This window comes from Myiozetetes cayanensis, unplaced genomic scaffold (genome assembly GCF_022539395.1).
Source record: "Myiozetetes cayanensis isolate MyiCay16 unplaced genomic scaffold, myiCay2020 scf21, whole genome shotgun sequence".
Classification (NCBI taxonomy): Eukaryota; Metazoa; Chordata; class Aves; order Passeriformes; family Tyrannidae; genus Myiozetetes; species Myiozetetes cayanensis.
This window is the reverse complement of record NW_026087423.1, coordinates 11,667,001-11,686,588: the sequence shown is the minus strand read 5'-3', so window position 1 is coordinate 11,686,588 and position 19,588 is coordinate 11,667,001. Positions and strand designations below refer to the sequence as shown.

Genomic DNA, 19,588 nt, shown 5'->3' with positions numbered 1-19,588 from the left:
CATCTGGTGTGGGAGCACCAGCACCCCCCCAGGAGCAAACAGCCTTTGCAAAGGGGCTTTATCTTTGCTGGCAGGGAACCTTGAAGGTTCAGAAGGCAGCGAGGGAAATTAGTGCTGTCAAAATCAAAGCTGCTGTAATTAAACAGGCGTTTCTTCTGTCCCAGGGAGGAGGTTGGCAGAGAAGCAGTTGTGAGCAGGGACACGAGGGATCTCACACACACAAGGCAGAATCTCATCCCACTCCCACAGCAAGCTGTGCCAGCCCCAGGGCTGTGGCTGGTGCTGGCAGCAGTGTCACAAAGCTGCTGAGCTGTGCCCCACTCCCACGAACTGGTTCAGCCTGAGGACCCTCATCCTGCTGTTCCGAACTCATCTTCACCCCACAGCTCAAAACTTACCCTTTCTTTGTTCAAAGCTAAGAAAATCTTCCAGGAAGAAGGAAGGGGAGGGGAAAAAAGAGCAGCTTTTAGAGCACTTTCCAGCCTGATGTGCAAAAGCCAATTACCCAAAACAGAGGTGAATTGATGGAAAAGGCTCTTGGGTGTGGGGAAAGGCAGTGGCTGGCCTTTCCCAGGGCTGCTCACAGCCTGGATCGATGCTGCTGTGTGGCTGCCATCCACTCTCCAGGTTTCTATTTGTTCCAGTGATGGGTTGCCAAGGTGCCAAAGTCAAATCATTTGAATTGCTCGCCGAGTGAAAGATACTCAAGGTTCAAAATTACACCTTGACCCAGTTGGGTCATTTTGCAGCAATTATCACCAATTTCTAGGGTGGAAGACTGTTAGAGTTCAGAGGAGGAGGAGGAAAAAATGGCTTGTCCTTTCTTCACCTTGCATACAAATGAAAAACAAATGTGATCTTCTTGCTCTTGACATAACCATGCTTTAAAGAGCTTCACAAACATCCATTTCCTCATTTGAGCTCACACAGAAGACATATTATCTCTTTTAAATATGACTTCTCCTTGGCAGCGTGCAGCCTATTCCCTATCTTTAACATTTTAAGAATCTGCCAAGTGGTTATTTGCAAAACTGACAGGAGGAGATGGATATAATCTATTTTAAACCTCGGCAAAATTGGCCAATTTCACGAGGTTTGAACATACGGCTGAATTAATCGAGTCACACAGATTATGAAATGTGAAGCACAAGCCCCCCCACCCCACCCCAGCTCTCCACCAGCATGGGAGTGATTTGGAAAAGCCCAACCCAGGGCACAGCGAGGAGGAGAGAAATAATGATGAAGAGGATGGTTTCCAACACACAGCAGCTTCCCAAGCAGTGATGCTCTCCCTCGCAGAGCTTCTCTGCCCTGTGAGACTTCCACCTCCACTGGCCTTTTTGTCATCACCACGCTCTGCTCCTTCAGTGGTGAAGCCCAGGGGAAACTGGGAGCGGTGCCTTGGGGCTCTGCACCCACCCTGTGCTGCCTCTGCTGGATCCAGCCCTTCCTTCCCTCTTCCCAGATGCTTTGGCTGCCTCCTGCCTTTCCCTGCTGCCCTCTGCATGGGTACCAGCACCACTGGTTCCACTGCCCAGGAAAGCAAATTCACCCTTTCCAGGGGAAATAAATCCAGGAAAAGGCACCTCCTTCCAACATTAAAATTCCAGACTCCTCTGACTTGATCTTGTTTGTGAGGTCTTGCTATTCAGTCCTTTGGAGATGTTGTTTATTGCCTTGTTCTCCTTTTGTTTTAAATGGTTGAAGTTACTGTTTTAACAGAGAATGAGGCAAAAAAATATTGATTCCCAGGCAAAGCTGGCTGGGGCTGGCTGTGGCTTCCATCTTTGGCTAAAGATATGGCATCACACACTGAATGCTGCTTCCAGTGTGGGTCACTGGCTCGGGCCTGGGGGCACCAGCAAAGCAAGGCCGTGTTGTGCTGGTGTTGGTGAGGGAGCTGCTCACTGGATCTGGACATTTCTTCAGCTGCTACCCTCCACCAGGCCTTGTGAACGGGCAGACAATGGTCACCAGGACTGCTGCGAAGATAATTCTCCTTCTACGTGCCACCACGAAGCAGCTCTGGATGCTTTGCTCAAAGCCAAGATTTTTCTCAGGACAGGGGACCCACACCAGGCAGCCAAATCTTGGGCTCGTGCCTGCAAAACCCCAACAATGCCGGCTCCCACCTGGGCACCTCCACTGCTCCCAGGAACAGCAGCAGATCCCAGACCTGGCTTCTTCCCCAGGCACAAGATGGCTTTGATTCCCTGGTGCTGACCTTCCCGGGCTGCTGGCTTACTGCTTGTCCTCCTGCCCTACCATCAAGCAGCAGGTAAAAGCTTTCCAGCACATGCCCTGCCCTGTAGGACCTGTGCCAGCCAGCCCTGCATGGGGCACTGGGCAGCAGCAGCTCCTCTAAGCCAGTCAGTTATCTGGTAAATTATTCAGAGTGGCAGCAGTTGCCAGGAGCAGAGGAAACACTGGCAGGAGCACGAGCACGGCTCTACAACAGCATGGAGAGCTCTGAACAATGGCTGCATCACCTACCAGCTCTATCACCTGGGATGCTGGACCCATGGAGCAACTTGGAAAATAAGGTGGAGGTTTCCAGTGGTGGCAGGAGGGCAGCAAGGGGACCTGGGCATGCACCAACAGGGATTTCCTCTGGCACCCCACCATCCCCTGGGCTCTGCTCCAACACAGCCTGTTGTTTCAGAGGGTGCAGGCAGCAGCATCAGTCCTGTGGACACTTTCTCCTGCCAAACACAGCCTGCCCAGAGCTGAACTGAGCCCTCCCTCGCTCCCGGCACCCTGGGACAGGCAGCGCCTCCCAGGCACAAGAGCCAGGGAAGGCTTGGATGTGGCTGGAATGCAAACAGGCTGGGGACAAGAAGACAAATGGCTCTGGGGGAAATAGGATGACCTCCCCGGCGGTGTCAGGAAACATTTGTCAAGTGGAAGAAGCCGTGAGCTGCTCCGCCACTCACCTCCCAGGAACGTCACACGGCTGGGGACAGCTGCTCACTGCACACCTGACAGGGCTCCTGCTGCTGGGGCTCAGCTCAGCTCCCTCATCCCGGTGGCAGCAGCCAGGTTTGTCCAGCACAGGCTTAGCCACTGGTCCAGGCACCCCTGGCTCTGCCCCTGCCTTGCAGATGGGCACAGCAAACCGAGCCACGCCGACAAAACCCACCTGGCTTCTGACATCCCGTTTAAGTAACCCACTGTACTCATTTTTTCTATAAAATCAGAAGATTTCAAAGCCTTTTGCTAAAGGTGGAAGGCTACTGCAGGGCCATCCCAACAGGTGCAAAGCCAAAGACCTGAGTGGGTAAAGAACTTCCTTAAAATCCATGAAAAGCCAATGCAAACCCCATCACTGTGCATCCTTTAGGGAGCACTGTGCTAAATGGAACTGAGCACAAGCATCCCCCAGGGGAAGCCGCTTGCCTCCCACACACAGCAGAGCAGGAGGAAGCCACCAGTCTCCAGCCTTATGTTTGGAGGAAGGAAGGAAGGGAAGAAAGCAGGTTTAGTTTGTGCACTGGTTGAATTTTGCCTGCCAGCACATCCACCCAGCTTCTGAGACCCAGCAGTGTGGCACTCCTGGGCCATCCCATGGGGGTGGGTTTTATGCAGGAGAAGGTGCTCTGCAAAAATGGACACTGAGAAGGTGAAAACCACACTTTTCCCTTGGTGAGCACAGGGGTGGGATGGGGATGATGAGAGCCAACACCAGGGCATGTGCGTGGATTTACACGGGTACTTATATATAAGCATTTACTCAGGCACTTAACATAATTTAATACATTGCAAATAACATCCCACCATATTTCAGACAGGGCAGCAATTACTTTCCAGTGCTGCCACGAGACCATCAGCCCCCCAAGCTCCTGAATTAGCAGCTCCAGCAGCAGGGAGATGGCCCAGTGGCGTGTCAGAGCCCGCCCATGCTGTGGCCAAGCGCTCTCACGAGAGGCTTTTACTCTGCAATTGCCTTAGAATAAGGGGAAAGGAATTCAATTAAGCTCTCTCATCACCTGGCAATGAAATGTCACAGTCAAAGGTCCTTTTGGGGCAGTCAGTGAGACCTCCTCTCCTCTCTTAGGAAAAATGGCACAGATAGCTGAATCAGTCAAAAAGGATGGAGTGAGAGATGAAGGAGGCTAATCCAAACTTGGGTGTGACCAGGGGATGCTGAGACACAAAATGGACGAGTGAACTCCTGCCTTGGGCCACCCTGCCAAGGTGAGCTTTAAATTTACCATGATTGCATCAAGAAACGATCATTTTCTGCATTATTTCTGAAATGTGAAGGGGAGGTGGTACCCTCAGGAAGGGCAGCTATGGCAGAGGTGAACTGGAGGGGTTCAGGAACATCAGATCCCTGCTGAACCTCATCCTCCAGTGAGAAATGGCATCCAGCACCTCAGTGGCATATTGGACCCCATAGGCACATCCCTCAACCAGCTCAGGCCCAAACTCCTCTTCCCACATAAATGCCATGGAATCTCTAAATGCTCCTGGAATTTCCAAACCAATGGTACTGAGGGTCTGTGAAACGAGGCAGTGAAAACCAGCAACAGTTGATTCCAGAAAAAGCCACCCCTTTGAACCAGTCTGGTTTTCTTGTCCTGGACTCCGATGGTGTGGGGGGGTTTTTGGGATGTCCAGCCCTTTGCTGACACACACGGGTGGTGAGCAGGGATGCCTTGGGCAGCCACTGGCATCACTGGCACTGCACACCGAAATCAAGAGCTAACGTTAAGAGTTAAATTCAAATCACAAGGAAACAGCACTGGCAGGAGGCTGGAAATAGGACAAGGCTGTCAGAGATGTGAGTGCTGGGACTCAGGCCCTCCCTGGGTGCTGTTTTAGCAGGGCAGGCGGGAGAAACGGGATCACCAGGAGATCCTGAGCGGGTGGGAAGTGTCCTCCAGCCATCGCTCCATCAGACTGTGGCAGTTTCCAGTCCTGCCCGTCTGCTCAGAGCTGTCCCTGCGGGCAGGGACGATGCCGGGGAAGCCCTGCAAGAGCCTCTCAGCCTCCTTCCCCCTCTCCTTCCCCCATCCCCATCGCGGGGCTGGCAGGGCACCAGGGAAATTAAGCAGGCGATTTCTAAAGCCGAGAGAAAAAGCAGCCATCTGGGCCCTAAACAGGCAGGTCGTTTAATGAACAAAGGGAGTTTTCTGGAGGAGCCGGAGAAATGCAAGAGTGAATAAAAGAAGCGGTAACCGCTCCGATCCACCCAGGGGCGGCCGTCAGGGAGCAGCTTTCAGGGAGCGCTGAATAGCGGGTAATGCCCCGTCCTGTCTCATTAAAGGATGAAGCAGGAGATGGGCTGGAGCGGTGGGAAGCGGGAAAGGGGGAGTAAAGTTCAAGGTTTTCTGTGCCACGAGGAGCCAGGACAGCCCGTGATGGCAGGAGCAGCCCCTCCCCAGCACTCCCTCTGCCAAGGCACCTGCTGTCTCACCTTTGGGGATGGTATTTGCATCACCAAGTCCCCCAGGAGGTTTTATGCGCCCTCCTCTTAAGTGACAGCGTATTCCCCCTGCAGAAAACATGATCACTGCTTGTGTGACTGACAGCACAGGTCACAGCTCCAAAGTTCAGGATACAAACCTGGCACCCTTTGCCCTCGCCCTGCATATCCAGCTACAGACAACTCCTCTCCTTTCTGCTCTTGCTCGCAGGAAAGCCATCATCACTCATAATTCAATTTGTGAGCGCTTTCTCACTGTATCATTTCGTGCTCTGCCACATTTCATAACCTTGTTTGCACACTCACAGGCAGCGCTCCCCCTTCTCCTGCGGCTGCCAAGAAGGTCTCGTCTGAAGCTCTTCCAGGTTATTGAACTATTTTGTTAATGCAGCTTGTTTCTCATCAGTTGAGGGCAGAGTGCTGGGGACATCATTTATTTTCCGTGTTTATTTATGTCAGGAGAGTCCTTAAAGGATTTGTTTGCAGCTGCTTGGGTTGCTGCTGGTGCTGAGGTTACCGCCCGCCCTGCCACATGCCAGCAAGTCAGGCCAGGGAGACAGAGCTTCCCTCAGCTGTTTTGATGCCGTGAAAACAAATAATTTCCTTTATGCTTCTTAATTAGGAACAGAATCATCCTTTTCCCTGGCCAGTAGGCCCTTGTGCCCCACAAAAATAGGGTAAGGTGAGAACCAGCAGTGATTCCTCAGCTGAACACCTCTGCTTCTGCAGAGTCCCCACAGATGGGCCAGTTCTGGTCACCTCCTTCTTGGATGGTTTGAGCATGTGCTTTCTGGAGTGTGATAATACAGTCACAGCAGAAAGCACTGTTGCTCCCAGAATAGAGCCCCCCTAGGGATGAGTTCCTTCTCCAGGATAATGGGGATGGAGACCTGGAAGCCCTTGAAAAATGCAGGTATTTGGATTATCTTAAAAGAGCAATTCCCCCTGCCCACTCATCCTCCTAGGGAACCAGCTGGGTGATATTTTACTCCAGCTGCCACTGCCTTTATTACTATGATTTCTCCAGGCTCAGTCATGGCTGCAGGGGTCACTTTTTTTTTTTTTTTTTTTTTTTTTTACTATAAACAATCTCTGTCCAATTTGCAAACTAAGATGCACCTCCTCTGCAGCAGCCCCTGCTCACCACCCACAGGTGACAGTCAGACCCTGTGACCTTCCCCAGGTTGTCCAAGCTGGCACATCACCCCACTCCCAGCTGCTGATGTGCTGGGGACCTGGCTGCCAATTAGTTTTCTCGTTAGGGTTCAAGGCTACCCTGGAGAAGGGGAGCGCATCAGATCGATTTTCTCTGTTGTCCTCGCAAGCATCCAGGTAAAGAAACATTTGTTATTCTGTGACAGATCCCTGTGGAGGCCTCTCAGGCATCCTACCTGCTGCACAGTGGAGATGGCAATTTTGCCAGAAACTCTGCTTTGAAGGGGTTTGCAGCATTAATTAAATTTCTGCAGTTGTATCTCTTGGCTCTGAATAAGATCCCAGCCTCTCTGAGCATGTGAGCTCAGCTCCTTGTCCTGGCTCTGAACAAGTCTGGCTCCCAAGACTGAATTCCCTGTACACAACATCAGAAACACAATATTGTTCCTCAAAAAAAAAGGAAATGACTGCAGGAGTGGCAGGGTTCAGACACTGTATGGGTATAGATAACCTAGAGGCTGAGAGATGGTCCCAGAGCTACAAAACAAAACCAAAAAAAAAAACCAACCAAAAAGCAGATGTCCTTGCTCAAAGAAATGATTCCTCTAAACAGACAAGCAAAAATGAGTATCTCTGATCATACAGACAGGCAGGATGCAGGAGGGACAGAGAGTCACCACACGGACTCTGGATGAATTCGACACAAAGCTCCCACAACTGCAGCTCCTTTCACCTCCAACGCTGCACAGCCCCTGCCTGGGCTGGCCCTGGTGACCTCCCCGACGCAGCTGGGCTTTTATAGACACTGCTTTCCAGGAAAGCATTAAAGGGAGAGGAGCTGCCAAGTCTGGGAAATGCAGGAGGAGACAAGTTGGTTTTAATAGTTAAAATTCTTTAGAAATTTAAAAGAGGCTGCTTTTTCAGGATATTAATAAATTAGATAGGAGGGAAACATGGAGAAGGTAAAGAACTTGAACTCGGGGAAGCTGCAGGAATGGAGCTCCCGAGCAGCAGGGCGAGACCCACTGCCTGAGCTGCTCCCGTGGTGGACGTGGGAGATGGACCTGTGGCTCACCACGGTTCCACAGGGCTGGGAAACCAGAACAGAGGATGGAAAATAGACTGATGGTGCTGGGCTGGCATTTCCTACACAGCACAGTGCTATTTCTGCCAGCTATTACAGAGAACAAGGTGGGTGGTGGGGTCAGAAGGCACTGCTCCAGGGCAGCAATTCATCACCCTGTGCAGCCAGAGCTGCCCGAGTGTGACAGAGGGGTGGTGGGCTGCGAAGGGGAGAGCCAGCACGATGGCCCTGCGGTCCCCTGGGCACGCTGACCTGCTGACATTTTTGGGAGATGACCAAAGCAGTGTGACGTCTTCCCAAGGAGGGTGGCAGAGGGGGTCTGTGCCTGCTCTGTGGCCACAGGGAACACCCAGCAGGCTCAGGGCTGTGGCAGGCTGGTTCAAGAAGAAATTCAGAGTTTGTGTGTGCCACTGTTTTGATAAAGGCGTTTGCTACAAGGGAAATGGGAATTACTGCAGAACAAGAGCAAGGAGGGGCAGAGGCGCTTGGGGAACTTTATCCACTTAAAGCACGGACATCGCTCACCACACAGGGATTCAGTGGCCAAAGGTGTGTTCACCAAGGGGCAGCATTTGAGAGCTGGGAGCCCCTGCCCCCAGGCTCAGTTAACACCATCTCCCTCAACGACAACAATACCATTTCCAGCAATGGAAAATGCTCTCGGGCTGGAGGGGACACCGCCTAGCCCCCTGCTCCCCTCCACTCGCCCGGGGTGGGTTGCCAACCTTCGCTCCCAGCCCAGCCCCAACCATATTTTCTCGGATATTTTCCCAGTTTCCACAAGAGGGCACCGGCACGACACCGACGGGACGCTCCGGGGTCCCCGAGCGGTCCCGTCCTCCGGCACAGGAGCCGGGAGCGGCGGGAGCGGGGCCGGGGGCTCGCCCGGGGTTTTGGCCGCAGAAGAGAAGCGATCGATGCTCATCTCCCCGGAGATCTCGGCCCCGGAGCCCTGTCTCACCACGACGCTTGGTATTGCAGAAATAAACTCCTTCTGCTGAAAAAAGGCGATTTTGTGGAATAGCTCTTGCCAGCACCAAGGGGCAGCAGGAAGGGGGATGGAGGGGCTCCCACTGTCACCCATTTCCTCCAGCCTCCACATCCCTGCTCACAGCCCAGGCAGGGAGCATGAACCCTCAGGAGCTGTTCCTCTGGGGAAAGGACTTTGCCTGAAGGGCGTGTTGGACTCCTGGCAAACCCTGATGCAGGGAAAGACCTTGCTGGGAAGAGATAAACCAGTGAAAGTAACTCCCTAGTGACAGAAACGTGAATGAGAAGCAGCCTGGACTGGATGCCCTTCATGATGGGAAGTCTTCGACTCTCAGACCTGGTGCTTGGAGCTCACCTTTCAGTGAGGCTGCTTGGTCAACAACTACGTCTGGTGCCTCAGAGCCTGGTAGATCATGCACTTGATGCTGTGGACTTTAGGCAGAGAAAAAAAAAATCATATCATCTTGGGTGAGTTTTTTTAACCCAGGTGAGCCTGTAGAAGACTACTCCTATCACTGTTGCCCTGCTCACTGCCCGTATGGGACCCTGGAGCGTGTCAACTCATTTCCTCTAGATTATCTTGATCCTGCTGGCCACTGAGTGAGCGTGTACCAGAGCACAAGGTGTATCAGAAATGCCAAAACAGCAACAGATTGTCTGTCAGGGCTGTCATCCTGTCATGAAGTATGACATGCATCCCTCCTTGGGGGGAAGGACAGGGTTGCTGTTCACTTCAGTGCTGGCTGAGGCCAAGCAAGATTATTCCTCCTTTCAGAGTCTCATTGATCAGACCTGCAGGATACATTTCTGCAACAAAAAAAAATAAAAGAATGTGGCAAAAGTCCCAAGCCACCTACCTCCCTTTAGCTGTGCCTTTATATAAAACACGTTGCCATTTCACAGGCACGTCTGTGAGGAATTTCCCTTCTGTGAATCCAATTTCCTCTCACTTTTGAACAAAAATGCATCTCTGACGTGAAGGATGCAAAGGTAGGGACAGCATGGCTCGGCACAGAGCAATGGGGAATTTGCCAAGCAGCACCAAAATGGAGAACAAACAAGAAAAATAAAAGCCAATTTAATGCAGAGGATTTATCAGAGGAGAAAAACGCTTCTTGAGCAGCATCACTGATTGCCCTTCTGTGGTGGACGTGCCAGAGGGACACTGTGAGCATGACAAAGGAGCAGCAACCACAAAGTAAACACAAGCAACAAGGTGGGAACAAGACTATGGGCTGGTGGGAGCTCCCCATGCTCCCCACCACAAGCCTTGTCAAAGGTGCAGCCTCGACCAAGCACCAGCCAGGACATAACTAATGTGGAGTGGATGTGATATCTCCGGAGGAGATTGCACGTGGTGGGCTCAAGGAAAACAGGAGAGACTGCTTTGTTTTTCTCTTGCTCAGTGATAAATGAGACCTGACACCCTTTCCCAAAGGCTGAATTTGTCAGCTCCAGAGCTTACAGGTAATTAGATCTGGAGTCATGGTGGGACTGTCTCTAGCAGTCACAGCATCATTTTGCTCCTTTGTGCTTTCCTTGGGATCCTGTAACCAAACTTCCCAGGAGCAGTAGTAAAACAAAAGGAGCATTTTCTTGTGTTACAACCTTCAGCCCAGCAGCCGTCCAAGTTTTTGGTGATTACAGCTGTGGAGGAGCCCAGCAGAGCCACCCAGCAACTCAGGGCATCAGAGGTCGCGGTTTCCACAGAGGGAAGCAGGAAAATCATCTCCTGAGATGTACTCCAGCCACAGTATCAGCAGTAGCACTTCTGCATGTGACAACATCTCACTGAGAAAACCAAATCTTAATGAAGGGTTGACTGATACGCAGACAGTCAAAGCCTGAGAACAAGCACTACAGCCTGGAACTCGCGGTATTTTGGCAAGTCTACAGCTGCCAGCCAAGTGGATGCTTTCTCAGATGAGTGTTTCCAGGCTTTCTACTCAAAAGGGATCCCGTAGAAACCCCTTCCTGGTCTTTTCCATCTTTTTATCCCATTTGGGTGCCCTCCAGGGTTCAGCTGCTCCCTTGATCCTGACACCGCCCTCAGATCTGCTTCCTCAGCCTCGGAAAAGCCTTGGACAGTGAAATCCCCAAAGTTCTGGCAACAGCCTGTGAAGTTTCCTTTTGATCTCTTCATCTCCAGCAAGGGGCATTTGGTGGGAACCACAAAAATCCAGAGCCAGGAGGTGGTTTGGGCTGTGAGCCCTGAGGAAGCTGTAGGAGGGTTAGATGCCCCTACAAGGTGCAACCACCACAAATGGAGACAAACCTGTGGGCAAAGAAATCCAGATCTCTTATCTTCCACTTGTATTTTGGATGAGGGAACCTTTAGTCCTGCATCTTTAAGGAAGGGGTGTGTGCAGTGGGCTCTGTAGGACACACCTGAATGGCAGAGCAGAACCAGGACGCAGCGGCAGCGCCGGGGCCGTCGGGTGATCTCGGCAGCCGGGAGCTGAACCACAGCAGGTGCCTGCTGGAGTTTGTTAAATGACAAGACGATGTAATCCAAACATGTCCATCACCTTCAAGCAAGGGCTTCTGTGACACAGGTAAAATTGCTTTTGTTCACTCAAAAGATCAATATTGTCAGGATGAAATAATATGTCAGCCAGCATGAAGAACTCCGCCTGACCACTGACAGTCAACGGGCAGAAACTCCCTCTTGTAAAAACAATATGAAAAAAACTCCTGAATATACTGCCACTTCCCGAGTCACCGTATTTGGACTCTTCTCGGCAGGAGCTGTAGATCATCTCCAGATTTCTTGGAAGAACAATTTTCTGCGCACATGGTGTATTCTGATGCAGGAAATTCCTCAGATTTAATGGGGTTCCTTTCTATTAAATCATCATGGCTAATCAAACAGCCAGAGTCCCATCTGAAGACCACACTCCTCGGTGAACATTGGTATTTACTCCATCTCAGGACTTCTCTTGGAACAAACCTGTTGTCAAAGGCAGTTTCTCATTACGCTGATGTAAAACTCTCCGGTCCTTCAGCAGCTCCTTCCCCTCGCCCCCGCACGTCTGCTGTTTTGCACTGGATTTAACTTTGCATATGTGGTTTGGTGTGGGGTTTTTTTAATATAACATCAAATCTCTTAATTCTCTGACCCAGAAAACAGAGACAATCCTCATAAAAATCTGGGACAAAGAAGATGCAGCTTGCACGTGCGCAGCAGCAAGTGATTGCGAAACTCCCAAATCTACCCATTTAAAGTGATTTTGATTAAAGGAAGCATTTTGAGAACTGTTGCTGTCAGATCTCAGGTTATTTAGAAATCAAATCCTTAGCTTTCAAGTGCTGCTCTGCTCTGAGCAAGACACTTTAAAGAGTGATGGTGTGGTGGCCCAGGTTCACCATCACCCGAGATGTGAGGGCTTTTCCCTCCCACGTTGTGACCTCCACGGGGCCAGCCAGGACCCCAGACCCACACAGGGTACATGCCTGCTCCCACAGCCTCCAGAAACAAAGGTCCCCTGAGCCACAGCACGACCTTTCCCGGAGCCACACAGCCCATTCCTGCAGCACTTCTGCCAACGAGTAAATAATGAGAAATTAGTGCGCGGCCCCGGCGATGAGTCAGAGTGAGCTGCTGCTGGCACCACCGAACCTGCCAGGACAAACAGGGTGTCACACACATCCAAGCCCCCCAGTTCCATGCTGGCATCACCCATGGCACACCCGTGTCACCCCCTGACCTGCATGGTCCCACTGGTGAGTCACCCCCAGGCCCTGAAGCAGGAGAGCCCCGTCCGGTGCCAGGTGGGGATGGGCCCGCTTTGTATTTCTTGTTGCCTCTTCACACATTTGATTTAATGAGGGAGAACAACAAAACATTGCAGGCTGAGTCATGCACGGAAAGATCTCCCTTCTGAGGAGTCTTTAGGGGCAAAAGGAGGGCATGGAGGTACAGCTCCACTGCATGCTGCCCCCAGGGTCCAGACAGGGGGTCCTGCCAGCCAGGAGCTCCTTCTATACCCAAGGATGAAGAGCAAGACCAAGGTGGGAGCTCACTCCTCCATCCCCAGCACCAACCGTGGGGAAGTCCTTGGTGACATCAGGGTTTCACCCGCTGGCTCTGAACCCTTCTCGAAGGCAGAGCCTCATTAAACAGGGTAATTTGGACTGACTGGCCCGGGTAATTCCCACGGCTGGGCCCATAATAGCAGCCAAGCCCAGGAGGAAATTGCATTACTGTATGTGGAGGTCTCAAATCTGAAAGGGAAGGAGCTGTTCACACCAGCCAGGGCTTTAATACCAGATTAAATGCTTTCACAGCAGCCCGGCTGTTTGAAAGCTTCCAGCCAACCTTTTGTCAATTTAGTTTGCATTGTACTTTGGCTTCAAGAGGTACCTTAAAATGTAACCAACAGCACTTTGTTTTCTCATTTTTTTTGGATATGGTAGCTTAGCTTTCTTGGAGGGAATTCATGGACCTGGGATGGTTGCTGCTCCATATGGGAAGGCATGAAGTGCTTCAGTGGCAGGGGGGCCAAGCAAAGCTCCTCTCCCCAAGGCTGTTGGCCTGAATGCATTACTGTTTAGGGAATCTATTGAGCATTTTGTCCTTAAAGACTCGCCATTTTAGGAGGCTGAATGAAGCTCCAACTGGAATGATCAATTTTTAATTTCCCCATTAGCAGAACCAGAAGAAGCCTGGTACTTTCTCCTGATAGAGGGAACAGCCTATATTCTTACAAGGATTGTACTTTAAGAAGCTGATTATCCCAAGCCTTGAAACAGGAGCTAAGCCGTGTCTCAGGGACATGCCCGACACTGGGTGCTTAAATGCAGCAATTTAGGGGAGTTCCTGGCTGACTCCTGGCAGGTGGGAGCGGGATGTGCAGCTGCACTGGGCATCTGGCAGTGGCAGCAGCAGGATGCTCCTACCCTCCTTGGGCCAGCACCCCAGAAACAGCAAGGATGAACCCATACCCCAGTCCTGGGCCGGCCTCTACTCTGAAATTTGGCACCTGTGAGACAGGGGGTACAGACTCATAGGAAACTGCTGCTACTCCTGCCCCTCCTCTCCCTGCCGTGGGGACACAGAGGAACCTCTGTCTGTCCCCCAGCCCACCGCAGCCGGCCGGGGGGGCTCAGCCTCGCAGGGCTCTGTGCCACCCCACAAGTGCACCCTTGTCATTCAAATGAGAAGCTGCCACAAAGGCGAGGGCCCTGCCCTGAACAAAGAGCCGCTTGGGACGCCGGCAGAGGGGGACGCGGGTCCCTGGTCTCCACCGATGAATGCAAATGCCTCCATCCCCTGGGAGCAACTTCTCTGGGAACAACACAGACAGCGCTTTGTGAGCGGGAGGCTGGGAGAGGCATCGGGTCATACGCAAGCCCCCAGGAATGCCCAGCAATCCCCAGCTGGAGAAACGCCTTGGGGGCATGAACAGACCTCCCCTCTCACCCTTGGCCACAAAGTCAAGAAAAAGACGCTCACAGTCTTTTTTTTTTTTTCTTTTTTCCACCCATGCTCTTGCAACCAAACTTTTTCCTGGGTGGTGACACCAGAGCCGATGTCCACACGGGATGATCTCAGTGAGGCCACCATCGCACCGCCAACTCCTGTCCTGCAACCCCAGCGCCAAGCAACGCCCTAGGGCAAAGTGCCTCCCTCAAGCCACGCTTGATCAGCCTCGAGCATCAGCCCATCCCCAAGCCAGGGCTCTTGTCCTGCCACAGCTGTACAGCTGTGCACCTGCAGCAGGCAGGGACGGGCAGGAGCTGCCCGTTTAACAGCCAGCTCCGTTCCAAACCAGCCAGTCTCCAGGTCAACACCTTCGCCGTTCAAACTCCGCACGCCGGCGCTTCTCAGAATTCAACTTGAAGGGAGACCTCCCCCCAGAGCCGGTTCAAAGCCCACTGGGGTGAGAGCTCTCGTTACTCAGTTACTACCAACGTACAGAGAGGTTTCGCTGCCTTGCACCCCTGAGACGCCCGAGCTCAACAGCCATAAAAAGATGCAATTTGTGAAGGCCGGGGAGGGGAGGGGTTGGGGTTTACTGTAAAGGCAGCAGCGCGAAAAGCAAAGTCGTAAATCTCGGAAGCAGCGCACTAAAATTCAGTGGAATCACTCAAGTCAAGCTCTGTTCCATCTGCTATTTTATGCCCTCTTTGTTAGGGCAGCTAATGGAGAACAATAAAAACATTAATAATCAAGTTAGATTTATAAACTGGGCAGGATATTCCACTAGTAATGAAATCTGGAGAATCATTCCATGTTATATTGCTTTGGGCAGCACTCTAACAAGCACTGCCTTTGAGTTATAGCCCTCTCTCATTTTGCTGAACTTTAATTTGGCCCAGCACCACTGTTTCATTTAAAACAAACTTAGAGCAGGAGTGGAGCAGAGGACACAGCTCAGAGGCACGGTCCTGCTCGGCACCAAAAGCCTCTCAGCTGCAAGGAGGGAGTGTTTGGGATGTAAAAGCTCTTGTTGATATGGTGCTCTGTTTACTGCAGAGAATTGCTGGATATAATTTTCCAAGGTTAGCAGAGCTTCCTATTGCCATGGTTTCATGCTTCCTAGTTTTCAAATATTTGATTTAAATGCCTCACAGATCTTTAATTTCTTCGTTGCTTCATAAAGCGGATGTCAAATAATTCTTCTTGAGGCTCTCACTTCCCACACACAGTGGTAGTTTCCTGACAAACACCTCTGAAAATACCTGGCATCTTGTGCTCCCTGCTGCTCATTAGAGGGCATAAACACAACCAAGAGTTACATTCAACCCCTTCAGAATCCCACCAGTGCTGTCTCAAACTGGAGAGATTATTTGCCCCCAGCAATCACTGGAGGGGAAACAGCACAGAGACAACCATCTGACATCCTAAATTTAGGCTTCCCAGCCTAAATAAGACTTCTTTTCATGTAATCCCCTTCTCCTGCAGTTCAGTCTTCACTCCTGCTCTGTAACCACCATCCCTGGCACCTTCTGCATTGCGAGATGGCCCCAGCTCTTCAGCAGGGTTTGGAGCTACTGCTCAAACCCAGTCCAGGACCAAAAGGGTTCCTTAGTGCCTGAAAGTTGTCAGCAGCAGCTAATCAGCCCCTTGAGTATTAACATTCACCCTGTAAAAGCTGAGTGCAGCGTGGATACGGTAGCAAGGATAAAAGCAGGTCAAAGACAAAGTTTGAGTCAAATTGATTGGGGCAGAATACATCAATTCGCGTGCTGTTTGCATGAAATATTAATTCCAGCTTGAACATTTGGTTACAGGGGGAAGTAATTGCACCATAATGATGCAGATGTACCTTGCATTCACCGCATTTTTTTTTTTTTTTGTTCTGCTAGGAACTGGTGGGGAACGACACGCTCTGTCCTTCCCGGCAGGTGCCCGAGCCTCGGCGGGGGGAAGCATCGTCCTGGCGCACTGCTCTGTGCGAGCCCTGCTCATTAGATAACCCTGCCGTGCTGCAAACCCTCCTTCCCTCCCTCACAGCAGTGCACAGCCAGCGTTTCGAAATCCGCTGAATTTCAGGGAATTTCTCCAAACTGGCGGGTCCAGCCCCAGGACTGCCCGCCCACACCCGGCCACAGATGGCTTTCTGACACCCAGGTCTGACGTAGTCGCGGGGCTTCTCTGAGCTACGGCTGGTAGGAGAGACAAGAAACTTTTCCTCTTCCAGGAGAAAAGCCTCCATCTCTGCCCTCTCAGAGGAGACGGTGTGAGGCTGTACAGACCTGCTGGCACCGTGACCTGGCTGGGACACGACCTAAGCTCTCAATGGCTGCTAAAACCTGTCACCTCCCTGCAAACTGAGCAGGCACCTGTGAGCGGAGCAGCAGGACCACAAGGATGCCCGCAATGTGCAGACCACCGCAATGAAGCCAACCCTCCACCTGCTGCCGGCACAGAGCAGCCCCTAACGCGTCCCAGTCCCCAGGGACCGCTCTGGCTCCAAACGTGCCATTTCACCCTGCCTTGCCGCTGGAGTTTGTGCGGCTCCGTGGCAGGCAGAGAGCCCTCCAGACAGGCCAGCCCTTTCCCAGCGCCTGGGAAATCACCATCCGTGAGCGAAAGCTGGTGGGGTCATCCATCACCCCGCGATGCTGGGCTGGGGGAAAGTTGGGTCACTGTGCTGGGGTGGGGGGTGCAAGGGGACACCCCGGGTTTAAAGGAGGGGGACTCCGGCTTCCAAAGGGCTCGGTGCAGAGTATGGGGTGGGGGGCACTGGATGCAGGGGGTATAAACGGACCCTTCCGTGTGCACGGTAGGGCACCAGGTGCAACGAGAGGCACAGCGTAGATAAGGCTGGAGGGGGCAGCGGTGTAAAGGCGCCCGATCACCGGGAGCAGGGTGGAGGGCACTGGCGGCAAAGGCGGGCACCGGGGAGCGCTTCCAGCCGCCGAAGCTGGCCCAGCGCCGCGGGGACCGGCGATGCCCGGGGATGGGGGAGTACCGGGGGAAGGGGAAGCGGAGAGGAGCGAGGAAGGGGGTACCGCGGGTAACTCACAACTCCCCGGGTGATGTCCTCCGCCGCGGGGGTCGGCGCCGCGGGCGCTTCTTGCCACGCCAGCCACAGGGCGAGCACGAGGAGCATCTCCCGGCGGCGGGCGCGGTGCCGGGCGGCGGGGCTCAGCATCCCCCCGCGCCCCGCGCCGCCCGGCCCCGCGCTGGGCTCCGCCGGGCTCCGCGCCGCATCCGCGCTCCCGCCCCGGGCTGCGGCCGCCGCCGGGGAGGGAGGGAGGGAAGGAGGGAGGGAGGCGGGGGGCTCCGCTCTGATCCACCGAGGAGGGAGGCAGGGGGGCTCCGCTCCGCCCCGCCGGCGAGGGAAGCAGGGGGGAACTCCGTTCGCTCCTGGCTGCTCCGCGCTGCCGGGGATGCTCCGCTGGCCGGGTGCGCGGTCACATCGCGCCGCTCCCGCACCCCGCGGAGCGGCAAAGTTGCTGCGGGCGCTGGCGCGGAGCGGAGCGCGGCTCGGCAGCTGCTGCTGCTGCCGCCGCCTGTGCCGGGGGCCGCCGCGGCTCCGTCGCTGCTGCCATGCACCCCTCTGCGGCCGGGCAGCGGAGGAGGAGGAGGAGGAGGAGGAGGAAGGGATGCTAATGAGGGAGGCGGTGTCAGGGCTCCGCCGGTGCGGGGGGGTTCGGCACAGCGCGGTCTGGTCGTGGCGCCCGCACCAAGAACCAGCACCGACCCCGGCCCCGCTCCCCGCCGGGAGGGCTCGGTGCCCTCCCGCTTTGGTATCTGAGTCTGGCTGAAACGCATCAGGGTTCCGACACGGTTCTTTTTAAGCATCAACATTCCTCTGAGTACCAGCCGCACCTCCGAGGTTTTTTTTTGAGGAGCTGTGGAAATGAGCGTGCGGTTGGAGCATCCCCGACTGACATCCCGTCTCAGCGAGACAAATGTCTGGCTTGTCCCCATAAACAGCATAATGGGATCCTGTGGCCTCTGCAGCGCGTCCTCCCCGGAGAGCTGTGAATCTGCCACATGCTCCGACAGGCCAGATGGCAGGGGACACCCTGACAGCTCCAGCTCCTGCCAGTGCAGGAGGAACATGTACTTCCTACTCAGCATCTGCCTTCTCCAGTTCCTATTGGCACGTTAATACACTCAACAGCTTTGCAAAAGATTTTTAAAATAGTGGGGTTTGTAGGTTTTGGTTGGGGTGTTTGTTTGTTTGTTTTTTAAATGCATTTACAGTTTCTGTTTTTATATAAATAAGGAGTAGAAATAACGAAGAATTGGCAGAGATAAAAAGTTGCTTCGAGGTGGCGCTGAGGCAAAACTGTAATGGACATTGATATGACATCGTCTGCACAAATAGATGAATTTGGCAACGAACCGTAGCTGCTCCTGGAGATATTTAATATCAGACAGGACCAGAGCAAAGCAGTGGAGGAAGAAAGAAGAAATCTTTGTCCAAAAGAAATTGCTTAAAGGGAATTAACAGAGAGACCTCACTTCCCACGAACAAGTTTGCACTACCCTGTGTCCCTGTGAGCTGGACTGAATTTACTGCTCCAACACCAGAGAAATGAGGGGGGAAAACCACAGGATTACAGGGCTCAGAGCCTCACCAACTAGAGCTACCCGTTGTAGCTCAAGAGCTGTTATGTTGAGGGCTTTGCTCCATACTAAAGTCAAGTCCAGCTTCTTAAACAGACCAGCACAACCCAAGCTCTGGTTCCACAGGTGCAGGGAGGGGGTTTCCAAAGGGCACTCTCTTCCTGTGCCCAGCTGTAAGTCCCTGTCTCTGGGGGTGGTTCCCCCTCTCTGTACACCCCCTCCCCTCTGCAGGACTCAACTCCACCTCTGTGCATCTCCTGCTGCTCCCGCCTTGTCCCGTCCATCCTGCAGCTGCCACTGCCCTCAGGGGAGAGCTCTTTCTCCCTTTCAGTAAGTGCCACACCAGGCCCCACGAGACAAGGACTGTTATTTGCTGTATTCCAGACTCCACTGCTCTGAGCAGGAATCAGCAGCCACCCACCCACCACCCCTCAACCTTTTCCGGGTTTTCCAACAGAGAAGCGTTATTCTGGGCAGTCAGGCCAGCCTGACATTGCTTAGCAACATCACACGTAGTAATTTCCTGCTAAGCAGTTCCAGAATCTCTTCTTATTAGGGATCATTTCTCCTGACGGTTGACATGACTGTGGGCAGATCAGAGCCACCCTCTGAGGAAGGCAGAGGGAGCACAGGCACACAGGGCTGGGAGGAGTGGGCAGCAGTGTCTCAAAAACACAGAGTTTGGGACAAACCTGCAGCCCTCAGGGTGAGCAGCTTCTGTGGTGGCAGCACCGACAGGGTGAAAACTTCCAGCCCAAGTTCACTGACATGTCATGGGCTTGAGGTTATCACTGGCAAATGCTTCAGCAGCACCTGGAAATGCTTTCTAGAGATTTTGGGCTCTCTGAGAACTGCTCAGCACACACATAGACACACAAAAAAGCCTCTGTCGCTCTGCGTG

The 19,588-nt window shown here is 53.1% G+C and overlaps 1 protein-coding gene across 2 annotated transcripts in view; it reads right to left on the bottom strand.

Annotated features, from left to right (window-relative positions):
* Positions 1 to 19,588, bottom strand: part of MMP17 (matrix metallopeptidase 17) — an 82,087-nt gene that overhangs the window by 38,794 nt on the left and 23,705 nt on the right. Inside the window, exon 1 of one of the 2 annotated variants that reach the window (XM_050318691.1) lies at positions 17,132 to 17,280. The exons of the other annotated variant lie outside the window; for it this stretch is intronic. Within the exon in view, the coding sequence (XP_050174648.1) occupies positions 17,132 to 17,260 (129 nt within the window). The 5' untranslated portion in view covers positions 17,261 to 17,280. Of the gene's footprint in view, positions 1 to 17,131; positions 17,281 to 19,588 lie in introns of those variants that run through there. 2 annotated transcript variants of the gene reach the window in all.